We start from the raw sequence: 16,953 nt of genomic DNA on the forward strand, positions 1-16,953 counted from the left end.
TGCAGAGAGTAGTGGGAGAGAGGATGTCCCCGCACGCCTTGGGGGCCAATGTGTGAGCAGTGTGGGCGCCCATGTGCCTGGCCAGCCCCTCGGCGGTCCTGCGCTGGACGGGTGCAGCTGTGGCCCAGGAATCAGCTGGTGCTCACTGCGTGCACATGTGGCCCGGTGGCCATGCTGGCTCACACTGCTCGGGCTTAGGAATGGATTCAGGTTTCTGTTTTGCTTTAGGGTCCTAACTCACCAAATGCACAGCTGTCTGAGGTTGGGAAAGAGCCCGACCTATCCCTGGGATTCTCCGAGTGGGGTCCCTGGGCCAGCAGTGGCGGTGGCTCGGAAGCCTTGTCGGGAGGCAAGTGCTCAGGCCCCTGGTGGACGAGAGTCAGGCATGGGGGTAGTGCCCCCGCACTCCGGGTCATCACAGGTTGTCTGGTGTCTGAGGACAACTAATGCTGCCCCTCTCCCCGAACTGACCGCAGCTGGGTGGACTGGGGGCTCTCGGGGAGCCTGTGGGGGCAGGCGTCCACGGTCACGCCCCCCGAAACGAGTACTTCCCGGTGTGGTCAGGCTGCTGGGTGACAGACCACCTGCGGCTCTGGGCACGTCCTCACAGCTGATTAAGAAGACGCGTGTGGCGTCTACATGCAGAGCCCTCTTTTCTGGGAAATGCATAAAAGCATGAAAAGTATCATGTGTATTTCCTTTCAATCTGGTATCTAAGTCCACATTGGGCCATGCAGTTTGCCGCTTCACATATGCCGTGAGCACTTTCCCAGCCAGGACAGCGCTCTCGCTTCCGTGGGCGTGTGCCGTGCGTGAAACAGCCTGTTGCTGCACGTTTAGAATGCGGCCAACGCTCTAACGTCGTCCAAAGCAGCGTGAAGACTGTCGAGCAGGATGTGGTTCTGTCGTGCTCCGCGACCATCTGCTTGGAAGGACTCACTAGAAGCCAGAACGGCCGGGCTGTGTCCTGTGCATCTTCACAGATGTGCCTCCGCCCACCAGGGAGGACCTCCTGTGCCAGGCTGTGCAGAAGCCACATCAGGCGCCCGAGACCCCGTCCCCAGGAGGTCTGTCAGTGGCTGGGTTGAGGTCAAGGGCCTGTGGCTGCCGTGCTGATAAGAGTCTCTCGGGGACAGAGGCTCAGGCCCCTCAGCCACGGGGAACCTCTGAGAGCATTCTGGGGTGCCCCCTGTACCTGGCGAGCCCCATCCACTCTGCTTGGCAGCGAAGACCACTTCCTCCAGGGGTTCACCACCCTCCGTTCCTGCCCCTGAGACCTTCCCCAAAGCTGAGGCCCTCCGTGTCTTCCCAGGCCTGTGGTTGTCCACGGGTCTTGAGTCAGGATATAACCGTGGTATTAACTTCATTTCTCATACCTCAAGTTAGATATGCATAGAACCCCACAGAAAGTGTTAATTTCCTATGCTTACTTTTCCCCAATTATACGAGCATCGTATATCCGCTGTAAAAACAGTCCAATACCGCACACACACACATCCACTTTCCAAAGTGCTTCCACAGAGCTAGTAACCCTTGGAAGGACAGCAGTCTTGAGTGGGCAGCAAACGGCAGCCCAAGAGGCCATGCATGTCCCTCGTCTCTGCATCTCCAGGCTCCCGGGCCTCTGTCCTTCCCCCAGATTTTTGGGGTATTTGAAATGTGATTGCTCCACAGGAAATATTCTCTGAAGTCACCTTGGAAGACAACAAAGATAAAATCTGTGACGATTGATTTTTTTTCCTGCAGCTCCAAGCGTGGCAGGACGTACGGCAGTAAGAAGTGCGTGGACGTCCAAGCCCTGAGAAAGAAGGTCAGCAGCGTGACGTGTGACCCGGCAGCCCGGGCCGTCCTCAGCAGCCTGCTGCTCTATGTCACGGATCTCCAGGACAGGCCCCCAGAGCCACCTCCCACCAGGAGGGCAGAGGGCAGAGAGAGCAGGGCCCCACGCTCTCCTGACAGCCAGGACACCCACCGGCGGCCCACGTGCTTCCAGCTCCTGCAGGCCAAGTTCATGGGCTCGGGCCGCGAGCCCCGCCTCAAGAAGGCCCGGGAGGTGGGGAGGCTGATTTCCAAGGACAAGCAGGGCCCCAGCAGGAGCTTGGTGACCGCCACCATCAACAAGCTCCTGGAGAAGACCCGGGAGGGAGCCGGCCGCCCCCCGCAGGACCCGGGGCCGCCCCACGGGCAGAAGCCCCGGCAGGGCCTCCCAACCGGGAAGGGCACCGTGAAAAACATCCTGAAGATATTCCTGGCCGCAGAGGAGAAGGAGGTCCGCGAGGAGCCCAAAGCTGCCAGGGGGCCCCTGCCGAAGTTGGCCCCCAAGAGGGGCTCCATCCTGTCCAAGCTGCGGGAGAAGTTTGAGCAGAGCGGCTGTCTTTGTTCAGAGGCCAGTGTGCTGCCGCTCCGCACAGACGGGAGGAAGAAGAAGAACACGCAGAGGAGGAAGACGCAGAGGCCCAAGACCCGCGTGCTCTGCATGGCCACCATGGCCAGCACCTGCATCCGGACGCCGCTAGCCCGCTTCCTGGCCTGCACCGCGGAGCCCGTGCTGGCCTTCAACATCGCCACTGTTGTCTGTGCCCCCAGGAGCTGGCTGTCCCACTGCGCCAAAATCAGCCGCTCCCATCAGGGGCGCGTGCCCAGGGGAGGAACGGGCACATCCCCCACCGCAGGGGACATAGTGCCCAGGGGAAGTAAAACAGCAGGACAGGGACAGCCTGGTGGCGGGCCCACACAGCCACCAGCACCCTGGGCCATGGCTCCCGGGGACAGCCTGGAAACGGCGTTCCTGGGAGGGGGGCCCGAGCCCATCCCCGGGCCAGCCCCCTCTCCTGCCTCCCACAGGGGTGCGGCCCTTCCTGGCGGTGAGCCCGTGGTGTCCCTACTCAAACCAGCCAGCCCAGGGCATACCAGGGCAACAGGAGGTGACAGGATAGGCCTGCCCCCCGCAGGGGACACTTCACAGCGCACCGGGGGCCCTGGGGAAGCCAGGGTGGGCCTGTGGCCTGGACTCCCGGGCGCAGGAGCAGGGATGGCCCCCGAGGTTGCCCTGATGGTTTGCAGTTCTGAGGATGAAACAGAAGGAGTGACTCTAGGCTCGGAAGGAGACCCCCTGTTTGCTGTCCAGGAGACTTTCCCGGAACAGAAGATAGTGGGACATATCCCGCCCCTTCTGGCGCCCGCCGCCCAGGCTCTGCAACGCGCACAGTCAGCTGTGGAGTCTCCCCAGATAACTGTCACACGGCCAGTCATGTACCAAATGCCACCACCTCCTGCCACACTGCCAAAGGCCGTGGAGTCTCTCCAGGTGACTGTCACCCGGCCGGACATGTACCAATTGCCACCATCTCCTGCCTCGCTGCTGAAGGCCGTGGAGTCTCCCCAAGTGACTGTCACCCAGCCGGACACGTACCAATTGCCACCATCTCCTGCCATGTTGTCCAAGGCCGTGGAGTCTCCCCAGATGACTGTCACCCGGCCGGACACGTACCAATTGCCACCATCTCCTGCCACGTGGTCCAAGGCCATGGAGTCTCCCCAGATGACAGTCACCCGGCTGGACACATACCAATTGCCACCATCTCCTGCCACGTGGTCCAAGGCCATGGAGTCTCCCCAGATGACTGTCACCCAGCCAGACACGTATGAAATGCCACCATCTCCTGCCATGCTGTCCAAGGCCATGGAGTCTCCCCAGGTGACGGTCACCCGGCCGGACACGTACCAATTGCCACGATCTCCTGCCACGTTGTCCAAGGCCGTGGAGTCTCCCCAGATGACTGTCACCCGGCCGGACACGTACCAATTGCCACCATCTCCTGCCACGTGGTCCAAGGCCATGGAGTCTCCCCAGGTGACTGTCACCCGGCCGGACATGTACCAATTGCCAGCATCTCCTGCCACGTGGTCCAAGGCCATGGAGTCTCCCCAGGTGACTGTCACCCGGCCGGACACGTACCAATTGCCACCATCTCCTGCCACGTGGTCCAAGGCCATGGAGTCTCCCCAGATGACTGTCACCTGGTCGGACATGTACAAAAGGCCACCATCTCCTGCCACATTGTCCAAGGCCGCGGAGTCTCCCCAGATGACTGTCACCCAGCCAGACACATACGAAATGCCACCATCTCCTGCCACATTGTCCAAGGCCGCGGAGTCTCCCCAGGTGACGGTCACCCGGCCGGACATGTACAAAATGCCACCATCTCCTGCCACGTGGTCCAAGGCCATGGAGTCTCCCCAGATGACTGTCACCCGGCCGGACACATACGAAATGCCACCATCTCCTGCCACACTGTCCAAGGCCACGGAGTCTCCCCAGATGACTGTCACCCGGCCGGACACGTACAAAATGCCACCACCTCCTGCCACGCTGCCGAAGGCATCAAGTCGTGGAGACAAAGCTTCTAGTCTTCAGAGCAGTGGAGGCGGGGGTGGGGGTGGGCTTGAAATTGCTCAAGTGCCGTTTCCCACAGGGACAGACGGTGAGAGCACCAGGGCAGCCGGCATGGCTGAGGGTGCCCTCAAAGTCCTGAGTGTCCCACCTGCAAGGGGTGTCACCAGCATGGGTCAGGACCTCCCAGCAGCAGTTCCTCAGAAACGTCCCACTCGAGGAAAGGCAAACACATACAGCTTTGGGGATTCAAAGGAGCTCCAGCGCCCTGAGGGTCCGGCAGGAGAGGACGTGGCTGAGCTGGCCTGTGAGAAGCATCACTTGCCAGCATCAGGTGACAGGTTGGTCCGTGGCGGGGGTGCCCCATGGCATCATCCCACGGCCTCAGAGGCTCGGAGAGGGGACAGCCCCTCGGCCCCTGGCCATCAGCGAGAGCTGCCTGCTGACATGGGACACCCGGCGGGCGTCTCAGCACCGCTGGAGGTCACCCCCAGAGACAGGACCCAGTCTGACAGTCCGACCTCCACGGACGAGAAGGTCCTGTGTGAGCGAGAGCTCAGGGGGCCGTCACTAAGGGACCCTGCCCAGCCCATCCTGCGGGCTGCAGGGAGCACCAGCCCCGGCCTCAGCGGCAACAGACCCACCTCCTTCAGCAAATGCCCCAAACTAACTCCCGAAGCCCCTAGATGGGTGGCAGCCACAGGGGCCACAGAGAGTCACGCCACACCAGTGGCTGGTCACGTCCCAAGCCCCATAAACAGCATGGCCAGAAAGGGGAACCCAGTGTGTGAGGAAGAGAGTGGCCCACCGCCAGCGCACCACAGCCTTGCTGCCGTGGCTCTGACCCGGGCCACCAGCCCCCTGTGTGGCTCGGCACCAGCCGGGCCCCAGAGGCATCTGCTCAGAGCTGCAGAGAGCGGCGCCTGTGGGGGTTCAGGGCAGCGCCGGCCGGAGGCCCCCAGGTCCCCGGCCGCTGTGTCACTGGAGGTGGCAGGCGCCCCGCTCATGTTGGCTGAGCCGCGCACGACTGCTGTGGCCAAGGGTGAAGCTAGCGCAGTGGCAGGAGGCACAGGTGCCGCAGCTGTGCACGGGAGCCCCTGGGGGGGCGAAGTGATCCCAGTCCCAGGCTGGGCTCACCCTGTGCCCCCGGGCAGCACTGTGGTGGGGCCTCCACCTTCACCTCCTGAGAACCCACAGGCCAAAGCGGACAAGCACGTCCTGCCCCAAAACCAGGTTCCTCCCGGCGCTGGGGCTCCCCGCCAGCCTCTATCACCGGGAGCCGCAGCAGAAGGGCAGTGGGGAGGTGGGGCGCCCCAGAAGTGCCCCAACCCCCGGGCACACCCGCCGCCTGCATCCCTCATGAGGGCTGGCTCCCGGGAGGGAGTCGAGGTGGGGGTCAGGCATCAGCCACAGGCAGGCCTGGGGGCACTGGAGAGGGCTGCAGGGCCCATGAAGCTGGATGGCCCCCCAGAGAAGGGGGTAGCTCCGTGGGGCCCGAAGCCTCTGTCATGTGCTGCAAAAGAGAGTCCAACACGGCCCAGGGAGGTTGAGGTGGGCCATGGCGCTGAGGTGGGGGCCACTGAAGTGGGGACGAATCACCAACACACTGAGAAAGGCCCAGAACATGCACGGGGACAGCGGGCGTGGCGTGCAGAGACCCCCCCTCGGGGACACGGTGCGCAGGCTGGAGAGAACCAAGCACCTTCCCCCCCAGGGAAGCCGGGGCGCCCAGCGCAGGCCCAGGACGACAGGATGGTGACCCGCATCTCAGCAGGCCCCCCCAGCAACTCACTGGAAGCAGTGTCCACTGCAGGTGCAAAGGGCAGGTCCCGGAGACCAGCCCCCAGGGGCAGCCAGGCGGAGCCCGGAGTACCACACAAGGTGGGAGAAAACCAGCCCACAGTGGATAGGAGCCAGCGGTCTTCTGGCCCCGAGCCAGTGCCTGGCTCCACAGTGCCCGCACCCAAGCTCGGGGGCTGCCAGACGCCCTGTGCCCCAGCCCAGGAGGAGCCCCCAAACACCCTGGAGGCAGGGGGCAGCACGCTGGAGCGTGAACGCCGCAGAAGGCTGGCGCACTTTGCCAAGTACAGAGCCCAGAGCTTTGGCGACCAGCGGTCCTTTGATCTGTCCTTCAGACCAACAGTTATCAGGGCCAATGACACGTTCGAACTTCCCAAGTGAGGCCCTGGGTTCCAGACACGGACATGCCTGGCACCTCAGTGTCAGCGCCTCGCTCAGGCTGCTTTCCTGCCTCCAATCCACATGGCCTCGCACGTGCGTGTCCAGAGTGCGCTGTGGCGGATCCCTTTCCTGCTTGGTAACTGGTCGTGGGAGGGCCACGTCCCCGAACTGTGGAGCTCTGCAGCGTCTTCCTGGGGCCCATGCGGCTTCTCCTTGGGGATGGAAGAGCGAGGACGAGGGACAGCCCAGGACATCCAGGTGCTTGTCCCCACGGGTCCCGTTCTTTACGGCGCTCGAGGGCACCCAGGTCCACATTGCTCTCTGCGCACGGAGCCGCATTGTTTCCACACCTTCATGTTCACCTCTGAGCCTTGTGGGCGTCTCTCCTGCCCTGTCTTGGTGGCTCTGGCTGCCTTGCTCTTTGTGGTGTCACCTGTAGGCCGCGGCCCCTCCGCTCCGCATGGGCGGGTGAGTCGCCCGTGAAGTGCCCGCGGGGCCAGAGTGGAACAAACCACGGGGACACTGTTGTCAGTCCCACAGGAAGGGGCGCTGAGCAGGGATGGATGTTTCCAGACGCACGTCCCAAGCAGCGTCCCTGCGGGTGCCATGTGCAGAGCACCGGGAACCTCCACAGTGCCGTGTCCCACCGCTGCCCATGGGGCCTTGCTGCCTGTCCTCCTGCCCGGGCCGTTTGATCTTCTTCCGTGCTTCTCAGTCTCTATGATGATGCTTCTGCCGTCTAGAGTAGTTGAGTATTATATAGAAGCGTAAGGAAAGAAATAAAAAAAAAAATCCCTGGTAATCACGTGACCTCAAGGTAATTTCTGTGACTATGGCGCAGCCACACTGGGAGTCACATCTCGTGTACGGTGTTCAACTCTCAACGCTATAGTGCACCAGCTTCAGGGCCATCAAGTGGCCTCAAGAAAGCGCCGGCTCCCGAGGGGACGGCTGTCCTGCACACGCTGTGCACATGACGCCCCATCTGCAGAAGGGGGTTCCTGCCTCTCGAATATGCCGTGCTGCTGGCTGCCCTTCAGGTGAGCGACGTTCTAAGCAATGTCTACCCATCCCGTAGAAGCTTCCTTGACGCGCTGACTGGAACGTCCACATGGAGAAGGTGCTTTCTGACCAGACCTTCGGTCGGTGCTCAGCCCTGGTCCTGTGCAGGGCGGGCAGGGTGAGAGCGGCTGCGGCGCCTCCTCCGGGCCTGCCTGATGTGACCACGGTACACGGAGGTTCTTGCGGGGCTCAGCAGGAGGCAGAGGGTCCATGTGGCCAGCGGTGCTCCATCCAGCAGCAGGCCCACTTCCTGCTGCCCACCCCTCAAGCCAGCGGTTCAAAGTCCGGCACATCGGCACTTTCCACGGCGGAGGTGTCCCGAGTCTGGGAGTCCCGGGACAGCGATGCTTGGCCTCCTCTGTAGAGGAGAGATAGTGCCCCCCGCGCACTGCGAGGGCTCATGGCATGACAGTGTGTGACAGTGGCCTGTGTACACGGTGCTGCCCACGCCCTTGTCTGGGCACCTGGGAGCCCTGGGGGGGCACCTCGCCAGCTGCGTCTGGCTCCTACTTGGAGTCGAGGGCCAGTGGGAGACAGGGGCCGTCCCACGTCTGCTGGAGGACGGGGTGTCCCTTCCTGGGGGCTCCCAGGCTTGGGGGGGGTCCAGTGCCCCCCCCTTGGGAATCTCGGGATGGCTGCATCTAGTCGGCTGGCTTCCTGGCACTGCAAACCCCGCGAGGCGCTGGGCACATGCTCGGGGGTGGGGCCCAGCAGAGGCTGTGCTCACACCCGCGGCGTCTTTGCGGGAGCTGGAGGGGGACCGTGTGCCCCTGCGCCTGGCAGGGCACCGCCTTACTCACTGTCCTCCTTCCTCCTTCGTGCCAGAGGATCTGAGGCCATGTTTGGCAAAGAATGTGATGACAGAGGAGATAAAAATATTATATTCACTGAGTGTTCCCTTTTTAAAATAAGCGGTAGGCTTGTGTTGCTATTTTTAAACAGACCAGAAAGTCCGCTGGAGAATGCTCAGAGGGTGTGAGTCCAAGTGCTGGAATCAGACTGTCCTCCAGATGCAGCTTCAAGCAGGTCGCGCTCCCAGCTCTGCTCGACGCCTGGCAAGCGTGGGGCCCTGCTCCCCGTTCACCAAATACGGCCGCAGGTCCGCTGCCTGTGCCAGAGTGGCTGGCGGTCAAAGGTGAATTTCCACGGGGGCTTGACGGTGCTCAGTGTGTGTTCCCATTACACAAAGGCCACGCGGCTGGAGGACCCCACGGAAGCAGGTGTCTCCACGCAAAGAAGGCCCCTGAGCCCACCTGCCCGGGAACAGCTGAGACAGAAGGGTGGCCGCCCGAGGGCAGTCAGCATCGCAACAAGGGGACGTGTATATGAGCTGGTCAGCTGATGGGCGTGCTTCGTGGAGCTGTGGACATGAAGGCCTGCTTCAGGCTTCTTCTGCTGTTTACAGACCCGCTTGTGAGCCAGCCCGTCTCAGGTGCTCCATCCACGAATGCCTGCGGTTAGGACTCCACAAACTCAGCGTCTCTTCCTTATTTGAGTTTCGATCTTGTAATTATGTGATTATGTAATAACCCCAGCTATTCAAGTCTATGTTCTGTTTTATCACTTTTTGTATACTAACATCTATAAAATGGGTTTTTTAGCAAAAAACTACTAACTGTATTTTATTTGTTGTGTTCTTCCCTTTGAATTTTTACTAACATTATTCAGCTAGAGATAATTTCAAAAACAGAAATAAAATATGTTTCCTATCACAGGCAGGGTGGGGTCATCTTGGTGTCGCTTCGGATGCTTCCTTTGTGGCCCTGCAGGCAAGGGGCGGGTCTTTCGGGCGAGGTGGGGGAGCCCTGGGCGCAGCGGAGCCGGTCACGTGGCCACCACAGGGCCCTGCAGCTCCCGGAACTCTGGGGTGGACAGGTGAGGCCGGACCGGGCGCCCCACCCTTTGGTGACAGCGGCTCTCAACTGCACCCCCGGGGAGGGGCCTTTCCAGTGGCTGGGTGTGCACGCACAGGCTCCTCCAGCCCTCCCCAGAGCTGGCCTCTGCACTAGACCTTCCCGTGGGGCTCCAGGACAGAGCCCCGCAGCCCTGCCACAGGCTGGCCATGTGGCCTTGGGAGAGGTCCATGTGTGTGCATGTGTGCACACTGTGGGGGTGTCTGGGAGGGGGAGATGGTGGGTGTGCGAGCGCGTGCCTGCTCCTGTTTTCCCCGCCCTGAAATGAAACCACCACACCTGCTGTGCTGGTCCTCGAGGCACTGAGTTAGGGCCTGGGCTGTCAGCACTTGGCACCCACCCTGCCAGCACCATGACCGCCTGCACGCAGTGTCACTTGGGAGCTGCCAGGGGAGGCTCCGCGCTCCCTGTGGGTGACAGAAGCTCCCTGGCGCTGGCTACCCGACCGGACCCTTATTCCCGGTCCTGCTTGCCGGACACGCAGTCACGGGTCTACTCTGCCCGCCTTGACATAACCCCTCTCTTCAGTCCGCACTCTTGTTTGCGAGAAAGGCATGGGCACCTTGCGTCCCTGGGCCTCAAAGTGCAGGCAAGGAGGGTCACACGGTGCGAGGCCCACAGACGCTCACACCCTGTGAACAACTGCAAACGTGTCATGCTGCCAGGGGGTCACCTGCCCCCATCCTGGGGGGCTTTTCCAGTCCCCCAATCTGTCAGCTCTCCAGCGACCACCCCGTCGGTATTTCTGCCGCACAGCTTCCCTGAGAAGATACTCGCTGCAGGAGGGGAGCCGCTCCCGGCTACTGGCTCGCTCCAGGAAAACCCCCAGCAGGCTGTGCACGGATACCCCCTCTTCTGTAAACACGCTTCCCTCTTCTGTGGCTTCGGCAAGCAGGAGGTCCTGCTGGCACCTCCGAGGAGGCCTGTCTTATCCCACTGTCGCTGAAACTGAAGGCCCGGGCTGCCCATGGGGCCGCTGGGCACATCTGACCCCCACTCCCTGCCCTGGACGCACACACAAAGAGCCTCCTTCTCCCCACACCCTGGCCTGCCCAGCCAGAACCGTGTCGAACAAGCTCAGGGGGAAAGAGAACCGACAAGACTCGGTCTTCAGGTTAAATGGGCTCCAGCTAGTCAGGACCCCCTGGGCTGCCGCGGGACCCGCAGGACATGACATCAGCAGAAATAAGCCCCTCACAAAAGCACAGGTCCCTGGAGGAGCCCCGTTCACAGTGACAGAGAGCAGGAGGGGCCCAAGGGCTGAGGGCAGAGTTTATGGGGACCCAGTTTCTGTTTGGGAAGGTGAGAAAGTTCGGGAGACAGAGGGTGGTGCTGGTCACACAATAACGGGAATGTGTTTAAGGCCCCTGAGCTCTTGGCTCACTGAAAACCGGGTCCAATGCTAAGTCGTATGGGATGTATATTTTAGCACCATTTTGAAAGCAGGAGAGGTCGGTATGTGGCCTTGGCGTCAGTGGGCAGGAAGGGGACGCGTCTGGGGGTGAAGGGACGGCACCTAGACCGCACTGGGTCCCGGGGCAGCTCAGAGCCTGCAGGCGAGCCGCCGGAGGCAGCTGCTGAGAAATGTCAACAGGCCTCTAAAAGTAACGCCCTCCCAGACTTGTCCCGATCCAGCTGCTCGTGTGTCCCGCCTGCAAGCAGCGCTGCCCCACAGACCCGGGAGACCAGCACCCTGTCCATTACTGACTCGGCTCCTCGCACCCTCTTCGCGGGCGGGGACGAGGTGCCTGCTCACAGCTGCGCCATCTTACGCGCACGGCTCCCGGGGCCGGGGAGGCTCTATGCGCACGCCTCCCAGCCCACCGAGTCCCCGCGGCTCTTCCCGACCTGGGACCTGCTTCGCATCGAAGGCGAGGGTCCGTCAACTCCGCGGGGCGGGGGGTTGGGGGGGGGTGTTACAACGTTCAGAGGGAAAAGCACGGAAACGAAGGGGGTGTTCTTCCCGCCGAACAGACTCCCCGGGAAAGACTGAGTCTCAAGGAGAAAGGTCTCCTTACCTCTTGCTCACGGGAATCTGGGTCCCGGGGTTCCTGTGCGTGCAGGCCGGGCCGCGAGCGGCTAGGCGGGCTGCCTGCAGGGAGCGCCCTGCGCACGCGCTTCACCGGGCAAGGCCACACGTGTCAGCTCCACCTCCGTGCCGCCGAGTGGGTTTCCCCGACGTGTGACTGTCGTGCCGTGAACTGGGACTGCCTCTTTCCATCACCGCTCCCGGTGGGCGGTGCCGGCACGTTCGGCAGCAGGAATACTTCTCAAGGGGCTGCGCTCGGACGTCCCGTCTTCGAAGAGGTGCGTCAGGGACTACGGGCCGGCGGGCCGAGCCCTACCCCGGGCGAGGAGGAGGAGGTCAGGGTGCACGTGCACAGGGGCGACCTCGCAGGACAGGGGGAGGAGACAGGGTGCAGGGACCGGCCCTGCCAGGCCTGGATCGCGGACTTCTAGGCTCCAGGACTGTTGCGGACCTGCTGTCCTCGCCGTCGGGCCGGAGTTCTGCACTAACACTGCCCTCAGCTCCGGTCGTGACCCCAGGGGCTGGGATCGACCCCGCGGCGGGCTCCCCGCTCGGCGAGGCGTCTGCTGGAGAGTCTCCCTCTCCCTCTGCCCCTGCCCTGCTCACAGGTGCTCGCTCGCTCAAATAAAATCTTTTTTAAAGTTCATTTTGTCTCATGATGAAATAAAACTTGCTTATGGGCAACATTCCCTCAAAACTGTCTCCAAAACCGAATCCCGCGTTTCCCGCGATGCCCGGAACGTGCCGAAGGCGCGGTGCACGAGGTCTGTCCCGAGAGCGGGAGCCGCCGGCCAACGCGGGGCCGCCTCCGTCAGCCGCTCGCACGCGCCCGCTCGAGCTAAGTCTGGGCTCCGGCAGCTCTTCCCACGCTGCTCGGCGGACCTGCCCTCTTCCAAAACCCGGTTTTCTTCTGGAAGGGGCTTCACGGAAGAAACCCCAGCGTGACTCCCCGCGGGACGGGCTCTCCGAGGAGAACGACCACGAGGCGCCCGCGTCAGCGAGGGTCCGGAACCGGAAACGCTCCGCCTCCGCCTAATCCCTTCCGGGTCCAGGTGAGCCGCCGGCCGGGGTCACGTGCCCAGACATGTGCGCTGGGGGCAGCACGGCTTCCGGGACCCACGCTCTCCCCACTGCAGTCTCCGGAAGGGGCTTCCCGCAGAGAGAGAGGCCCACATCAGGGGACCCCGAGGCCGGGCGCGCTGGGGCGGCCCAGGACGATGGTTCGCACCGGCTCCTGGGCCGGCCCTCACTCGCAGGTCTGGAAGGCTGCTTGCCGTTGGAGGAAAGCGCCCCGAGGACAGGGCCCCACACGCGCTCCAGGCAGGCGGCCGCCCAGATGCGGAGATAGGGGCATTTGGTGGGGTCCCCGAGACCTCAGAGCGCCCCCGCCCCGCCCACTTCCTTAACCCGTCGCTAACAGCATCTGCGAGTGCTCCTTCTGGCTTTGCGGGGAGGGCCCCCGAGCCCCGGTGGGCCAGGCTGGTGGGGGACCCAGGCCGCAGGGCCGCTTCTGGGCCCTCCTGCCCCCGCTAGGGGAGGGCATCACTCCCTAACTGGCTACATACGTTATCAGGGAACTTGTCAGACGCGAGAACCCCTCCGTGGTGCCGAGGCCCAGCCTCGTGGTTTTGCTGTGGCTTCCTCACCCACTCCTTCCTTTTCTCTCTTGCTGGAATATATTTCAAGCCAACTCCAGACGCCCATCAATATTCTTCTTTAGTCAAACAGAGCACGAGGCACAAGGTGCCTGGGTGGCTTAGCCGTTAAGCATCTGCCTTCGGCTCAGGGCGTGATCCCAGGGTCTTGGGATCGAGCCCTGCATCGGGCTCCCTGCTCCACTGGGAGCCTGCTGCTTCCTCTCCCACTCCCCCTGCTTGTGTTCCCTCTCTCGCTGGCTGTCTCTCTCTCTGTCCAATAAATAAATAAAATTTTAAAAAGAAAGATTCTATTTATTTATTGGACAGAGAGAGGCAGCGAGAGAGGGAACACAGGCAGGGGGAGTGGGAGAGGAAGAAGCAGGCTCCTAGCAGAGGAGCCTGATGTGGGGCTTGATCCCAGGACCCCGGGATCACGCCCTGAGCCGAAGGCAGACGCTTAACGGCTGAGCCATCCAGGCACCCCTAAATAAATAAAATCTCAAAAATAAATAAATAAATAAATAAATAAATAAATAAATAAATAAATAAATAAATAAATAAATAAAATAAAAACAGAGCACAAATCTGGACTTTGCACTTTATTGGAAAGGATGATCGGGGGGCTATAGCCATTGCGAGGTCCAGAAGCTTCTCCAGAGCTGGGCCACCTGAGGCTCGCTTGACAGAGCACAGCTGGGCCTGCAGGACAGCGGGCGTGGAGGCTGAGCAGGGTCAGCAGGGGGGTGCAAACGCCATCTGTTCCCCATCAGCGGGGACGACAGTCCAGCCCAGCACCGATGGGGACCCCGAGGCCCACCTGCAGCCCCGGGAGGGGGGTGTGTTCTCTGTGGGGATCTCTTTGGCAGAACACAAAGGGGATGTGTGTCTCCCCCTTCACTGTCTGCCAGGGTCACAGGGCTCAGCAGATCTCAACAGTGTGTTTCCACACGGCAAATAAGGGCTTGACCCCGTCACCTCACTGTCGGGAACCCCCCCCCCACCCAGCTCCAGCGTCCCCTGTCCCACCGGCCACCCGTCCTGGACCAGGCTCCTCCCTGACGACACCGGAGCTTCATGGGTGTGGCTACGCTGCCCCTGGAGGTCCCATCTCTCCGGCCTCTTTCCCCTGAACCAGCTGCCCCTTGACCCCTGTTGAGAGCAGGGTCACAGTGTTGTACAGGCGTGGGCTGTCAGAGCTCGTGAGAAATGCAGAGTCTCTGAGTCAGGGACCGGTCCCTGTCTGGGTGCATCACAGAGCCCCGGCAGTTGTCCACCCCACCCTCCCTGCCCACGGCGCCTGCGCAGACGCTTCCGCGGCAGGCGGACATGTGGCGGCCTGCTACCGTGGTCTCCAGGGAGCGCAGGCTCAGGTGATGCTCCCTCTGCCCTCCAACACCCAGGGCAGCCATGACTGGCCCGGCGGTCGGCACCCCCAGAGCTAAAGTTCTCTGAGGCCCTTTCTGACTTCTAAACAGTGGCAGCTTTTACAATCAGGCCCCGAGAACCGGGGCTCCCGCAGGAAGAAGCCACCGTGGGGTGGTGATCGACACCGGGCTAGGGGCCCCCCTCCTCTCACAGGAGGGCCGGCCACGGCCCCCAGGAACTTCAGCCTTCCCAGGGGCGCCGAGGGGGCGCTCCAGAGAGACCGGGAACTTGCTGGCTGGCTGGGGGTGCGGGATTTGGTGTCTTGGAGAACTGTGGCTGCCAGCTTTCAGGAAAGGGGCTCTAGCCAGTGCAGGTGCCCGGGGAACTCAGAGCCCTCGGCGTGGGAGGTGACACAGTGTCCAGCGGCCTCCTGCTCCTACGTGGGCAGCTCAGGCAGACACTGGGCCCAGTGGCCAGCAGCCCTAAACCCCAGGCTCTCCTGCTGCTGACTGTCCTGGCCACTTGGGCCCCCTTCCTCTTTCTTCCCTCCCCCACTTCCTGGGGTGGTCACTCTTACCTAACGTGCCCCCCACAGAATGCTTGCTGTCCAGTTTCATCTGGCCCCAAAATACCACCATCCCACTCACATCCAAATGCACACGTCCCATGGTCTGGGTGTCCTGCAGCGGCATCAGAGCGAAGGCCCGCGAAGCCCCTCAAGGCAGTTGTGAGAAAGCATGTGGCAGGGAGTGAGCTGGTATCTCCTGATACCCAACAGGAGAGGAGCAGAACTTACAGGGAAGGGAAGGACGCGCGTCCCAGGACGGCTGGGCGGGCTGGAAGCTGGGCAGTGTGGGGGCACGAGGTGCTGAGTACAAGAAAAGTGGGGGGCAGGAGTGTCGGCTCGCTACTAGAGATGGTGACAGGAAGCAGGAAATGGGTTTGGCCCCAAAGAAGACTCAGAACTGGAGGGGGATTCAGGGAGTCATTTCCTTTGGTAGCAACCTGCCAAGGAAAGGAAGCGGCAAAAACAAGAGGGCTGGGGTGGGCGAGGGGCTGGGTGCTTGTCCTGCTCCGTAAGATCCAGCAGGTGCTGTGAGGAAAATTCGCCCCATCTGTGGACTTGAGTCTGTGGAAGAAAGGACCCTTGTTGAGAGTGTCCCAAGGAGGTCAGAGCATGTACTAGGCGGCTTTGGAAGAAGGAACACTGTCTTTCAAAAGCAAAACGCCATGAACTCAGCTGAGCTTGAAAGGTTTCCCCAGAACAAGGAACGCTGGCAGAACTGGCCTCTGAAGTTACGTTCCCCGGAGCACTAAATTTCCTGCAGTCTTCCTGGGTCTGCAGAAGCGTGAAAACACCCGGACGGACGTCTCCAGCTGGAGGTAGGGTGTGTTCCACAATTTCCTCTCCAGGTCCTTTCCGGGACGGACTGCCTCTGAAACATGTCAGGGGCCTGCAGGTTCGCCGACGCCCAGGGAGACTTGCAGTGAGAGCTGTTGTGTCTTCACCACGTCTAGACGTGGCCCAGAGGCACTTCCCACGAGAAAGTGTGTGGGGTGTCCCACAAAGACATGTCCTCAGACAAGGCTGGTCGCTAGTGGAGTGGCACAGGGGTGTCTTTCTATTCAGGCCCGTTTTTTCAAAAAAGACCCTTGGGATAAGGAGGGCTGAGGCTACAAAGTTATCTTATCTTTTTTTTTTTTTTTAAGGATTTTATTTATTTGAGACAGAGCACATGCGCACAAGCAGAGGGAGGAGCAGAGGGAGAAGGAGAAGCAGACTCCCCGCTGAGCACGGAGCCTGAGTCAGGACTCAATCCCAGGACCTCAGGATCCTGACCTGAGCCAAAAGCAGATGCTTGACCAACTGAGCCACCCAGGCGCCCACAAAAGTATCTTAAATCCCCTCCCTTTCTCACCACATTTCTAAACCAAAGTACACAACAGCTTGGGCAAATTTTCAATGGTCTCCCCAATTTGACAAGCAGCTTAGATGTGGTTTTCATGCCACAATATTGAGATCTCAGGACAGAGTAATGGTGCTGGAGACCCCTGGTGCTGGAGCGCCAGGGGGTGGCTGGCGACCCGCTTCGGTGGCCCCCTGTGTCCCGCGTTAACAAGCACATAAAGCCTTGGGTCTACATTGTCCTGGGTTGCAAACAGCACCTGGCCTTGACTCCCACTCCCAAGGTTCTGACCACAAGTTTGGAAAGAGGCACCGAGGAGGGAGCCCCGACTTCTGCCTCCTGGGGGGAGCAGAGTACATACACCCTGAGCTGTTAACCCCAAGTCATGCCAGGGGGCAATCCTACTGGTGCCTCATCTCCTGGGCTGCAGGAGCCACAGACAGCCAGCGATTTCCCCAGGCTTGGC

At 61.5% G+C, this 16,953-nt stretch overlaps 1 protein-coding gene across 4 annotated transcripts in view; it reads left to right on the top strand.

The window, feature by feature from the left end:
• The window catches only part of LOC148109315 (uncharacterized), a 16,058-nt gene extending 6,710 nt beyond the window's left edge, over nt 1-9,348 (top strand). For 3 of the 4 annotated variants that reach the window (XM_087864936.1, XM_087864938.1, XM_087864940.1), the window contains one exon: nt 1,747-9,348. In XM_087864936.1, coding sequence (XP_087721062.1) covers nt 1,747-6,574 — 4,828 coding nt within the window. In that variant the 3' untranslated portion in view covers nt 6,575-9,348. Of the gene's footprint in view, nt 1-2; nt 1,068-1,746 lie in introns of those variants that run through there. The other variant, XM_087864937.1, reaches the window with a different exon arrangement.
• The last annotated feature ends 7,605 nt before the right edge of the window (nt 9,349-16,953 follow it).

This window comes from Ursus americanus, chromosome 10, assembly GCF_024610735.1.
Source record: "Ursus americanus isolate L20-20 chromosome 10, mUrsAme1.1.p, whole genome shotgun sequence".
Taxonomy (NCBI): domain Eukaryota; kingdom Metazoa; phylum Chordata; class Mammalia; order Carnivora; family Ursidae; genus Ursus; species Ursus americanus.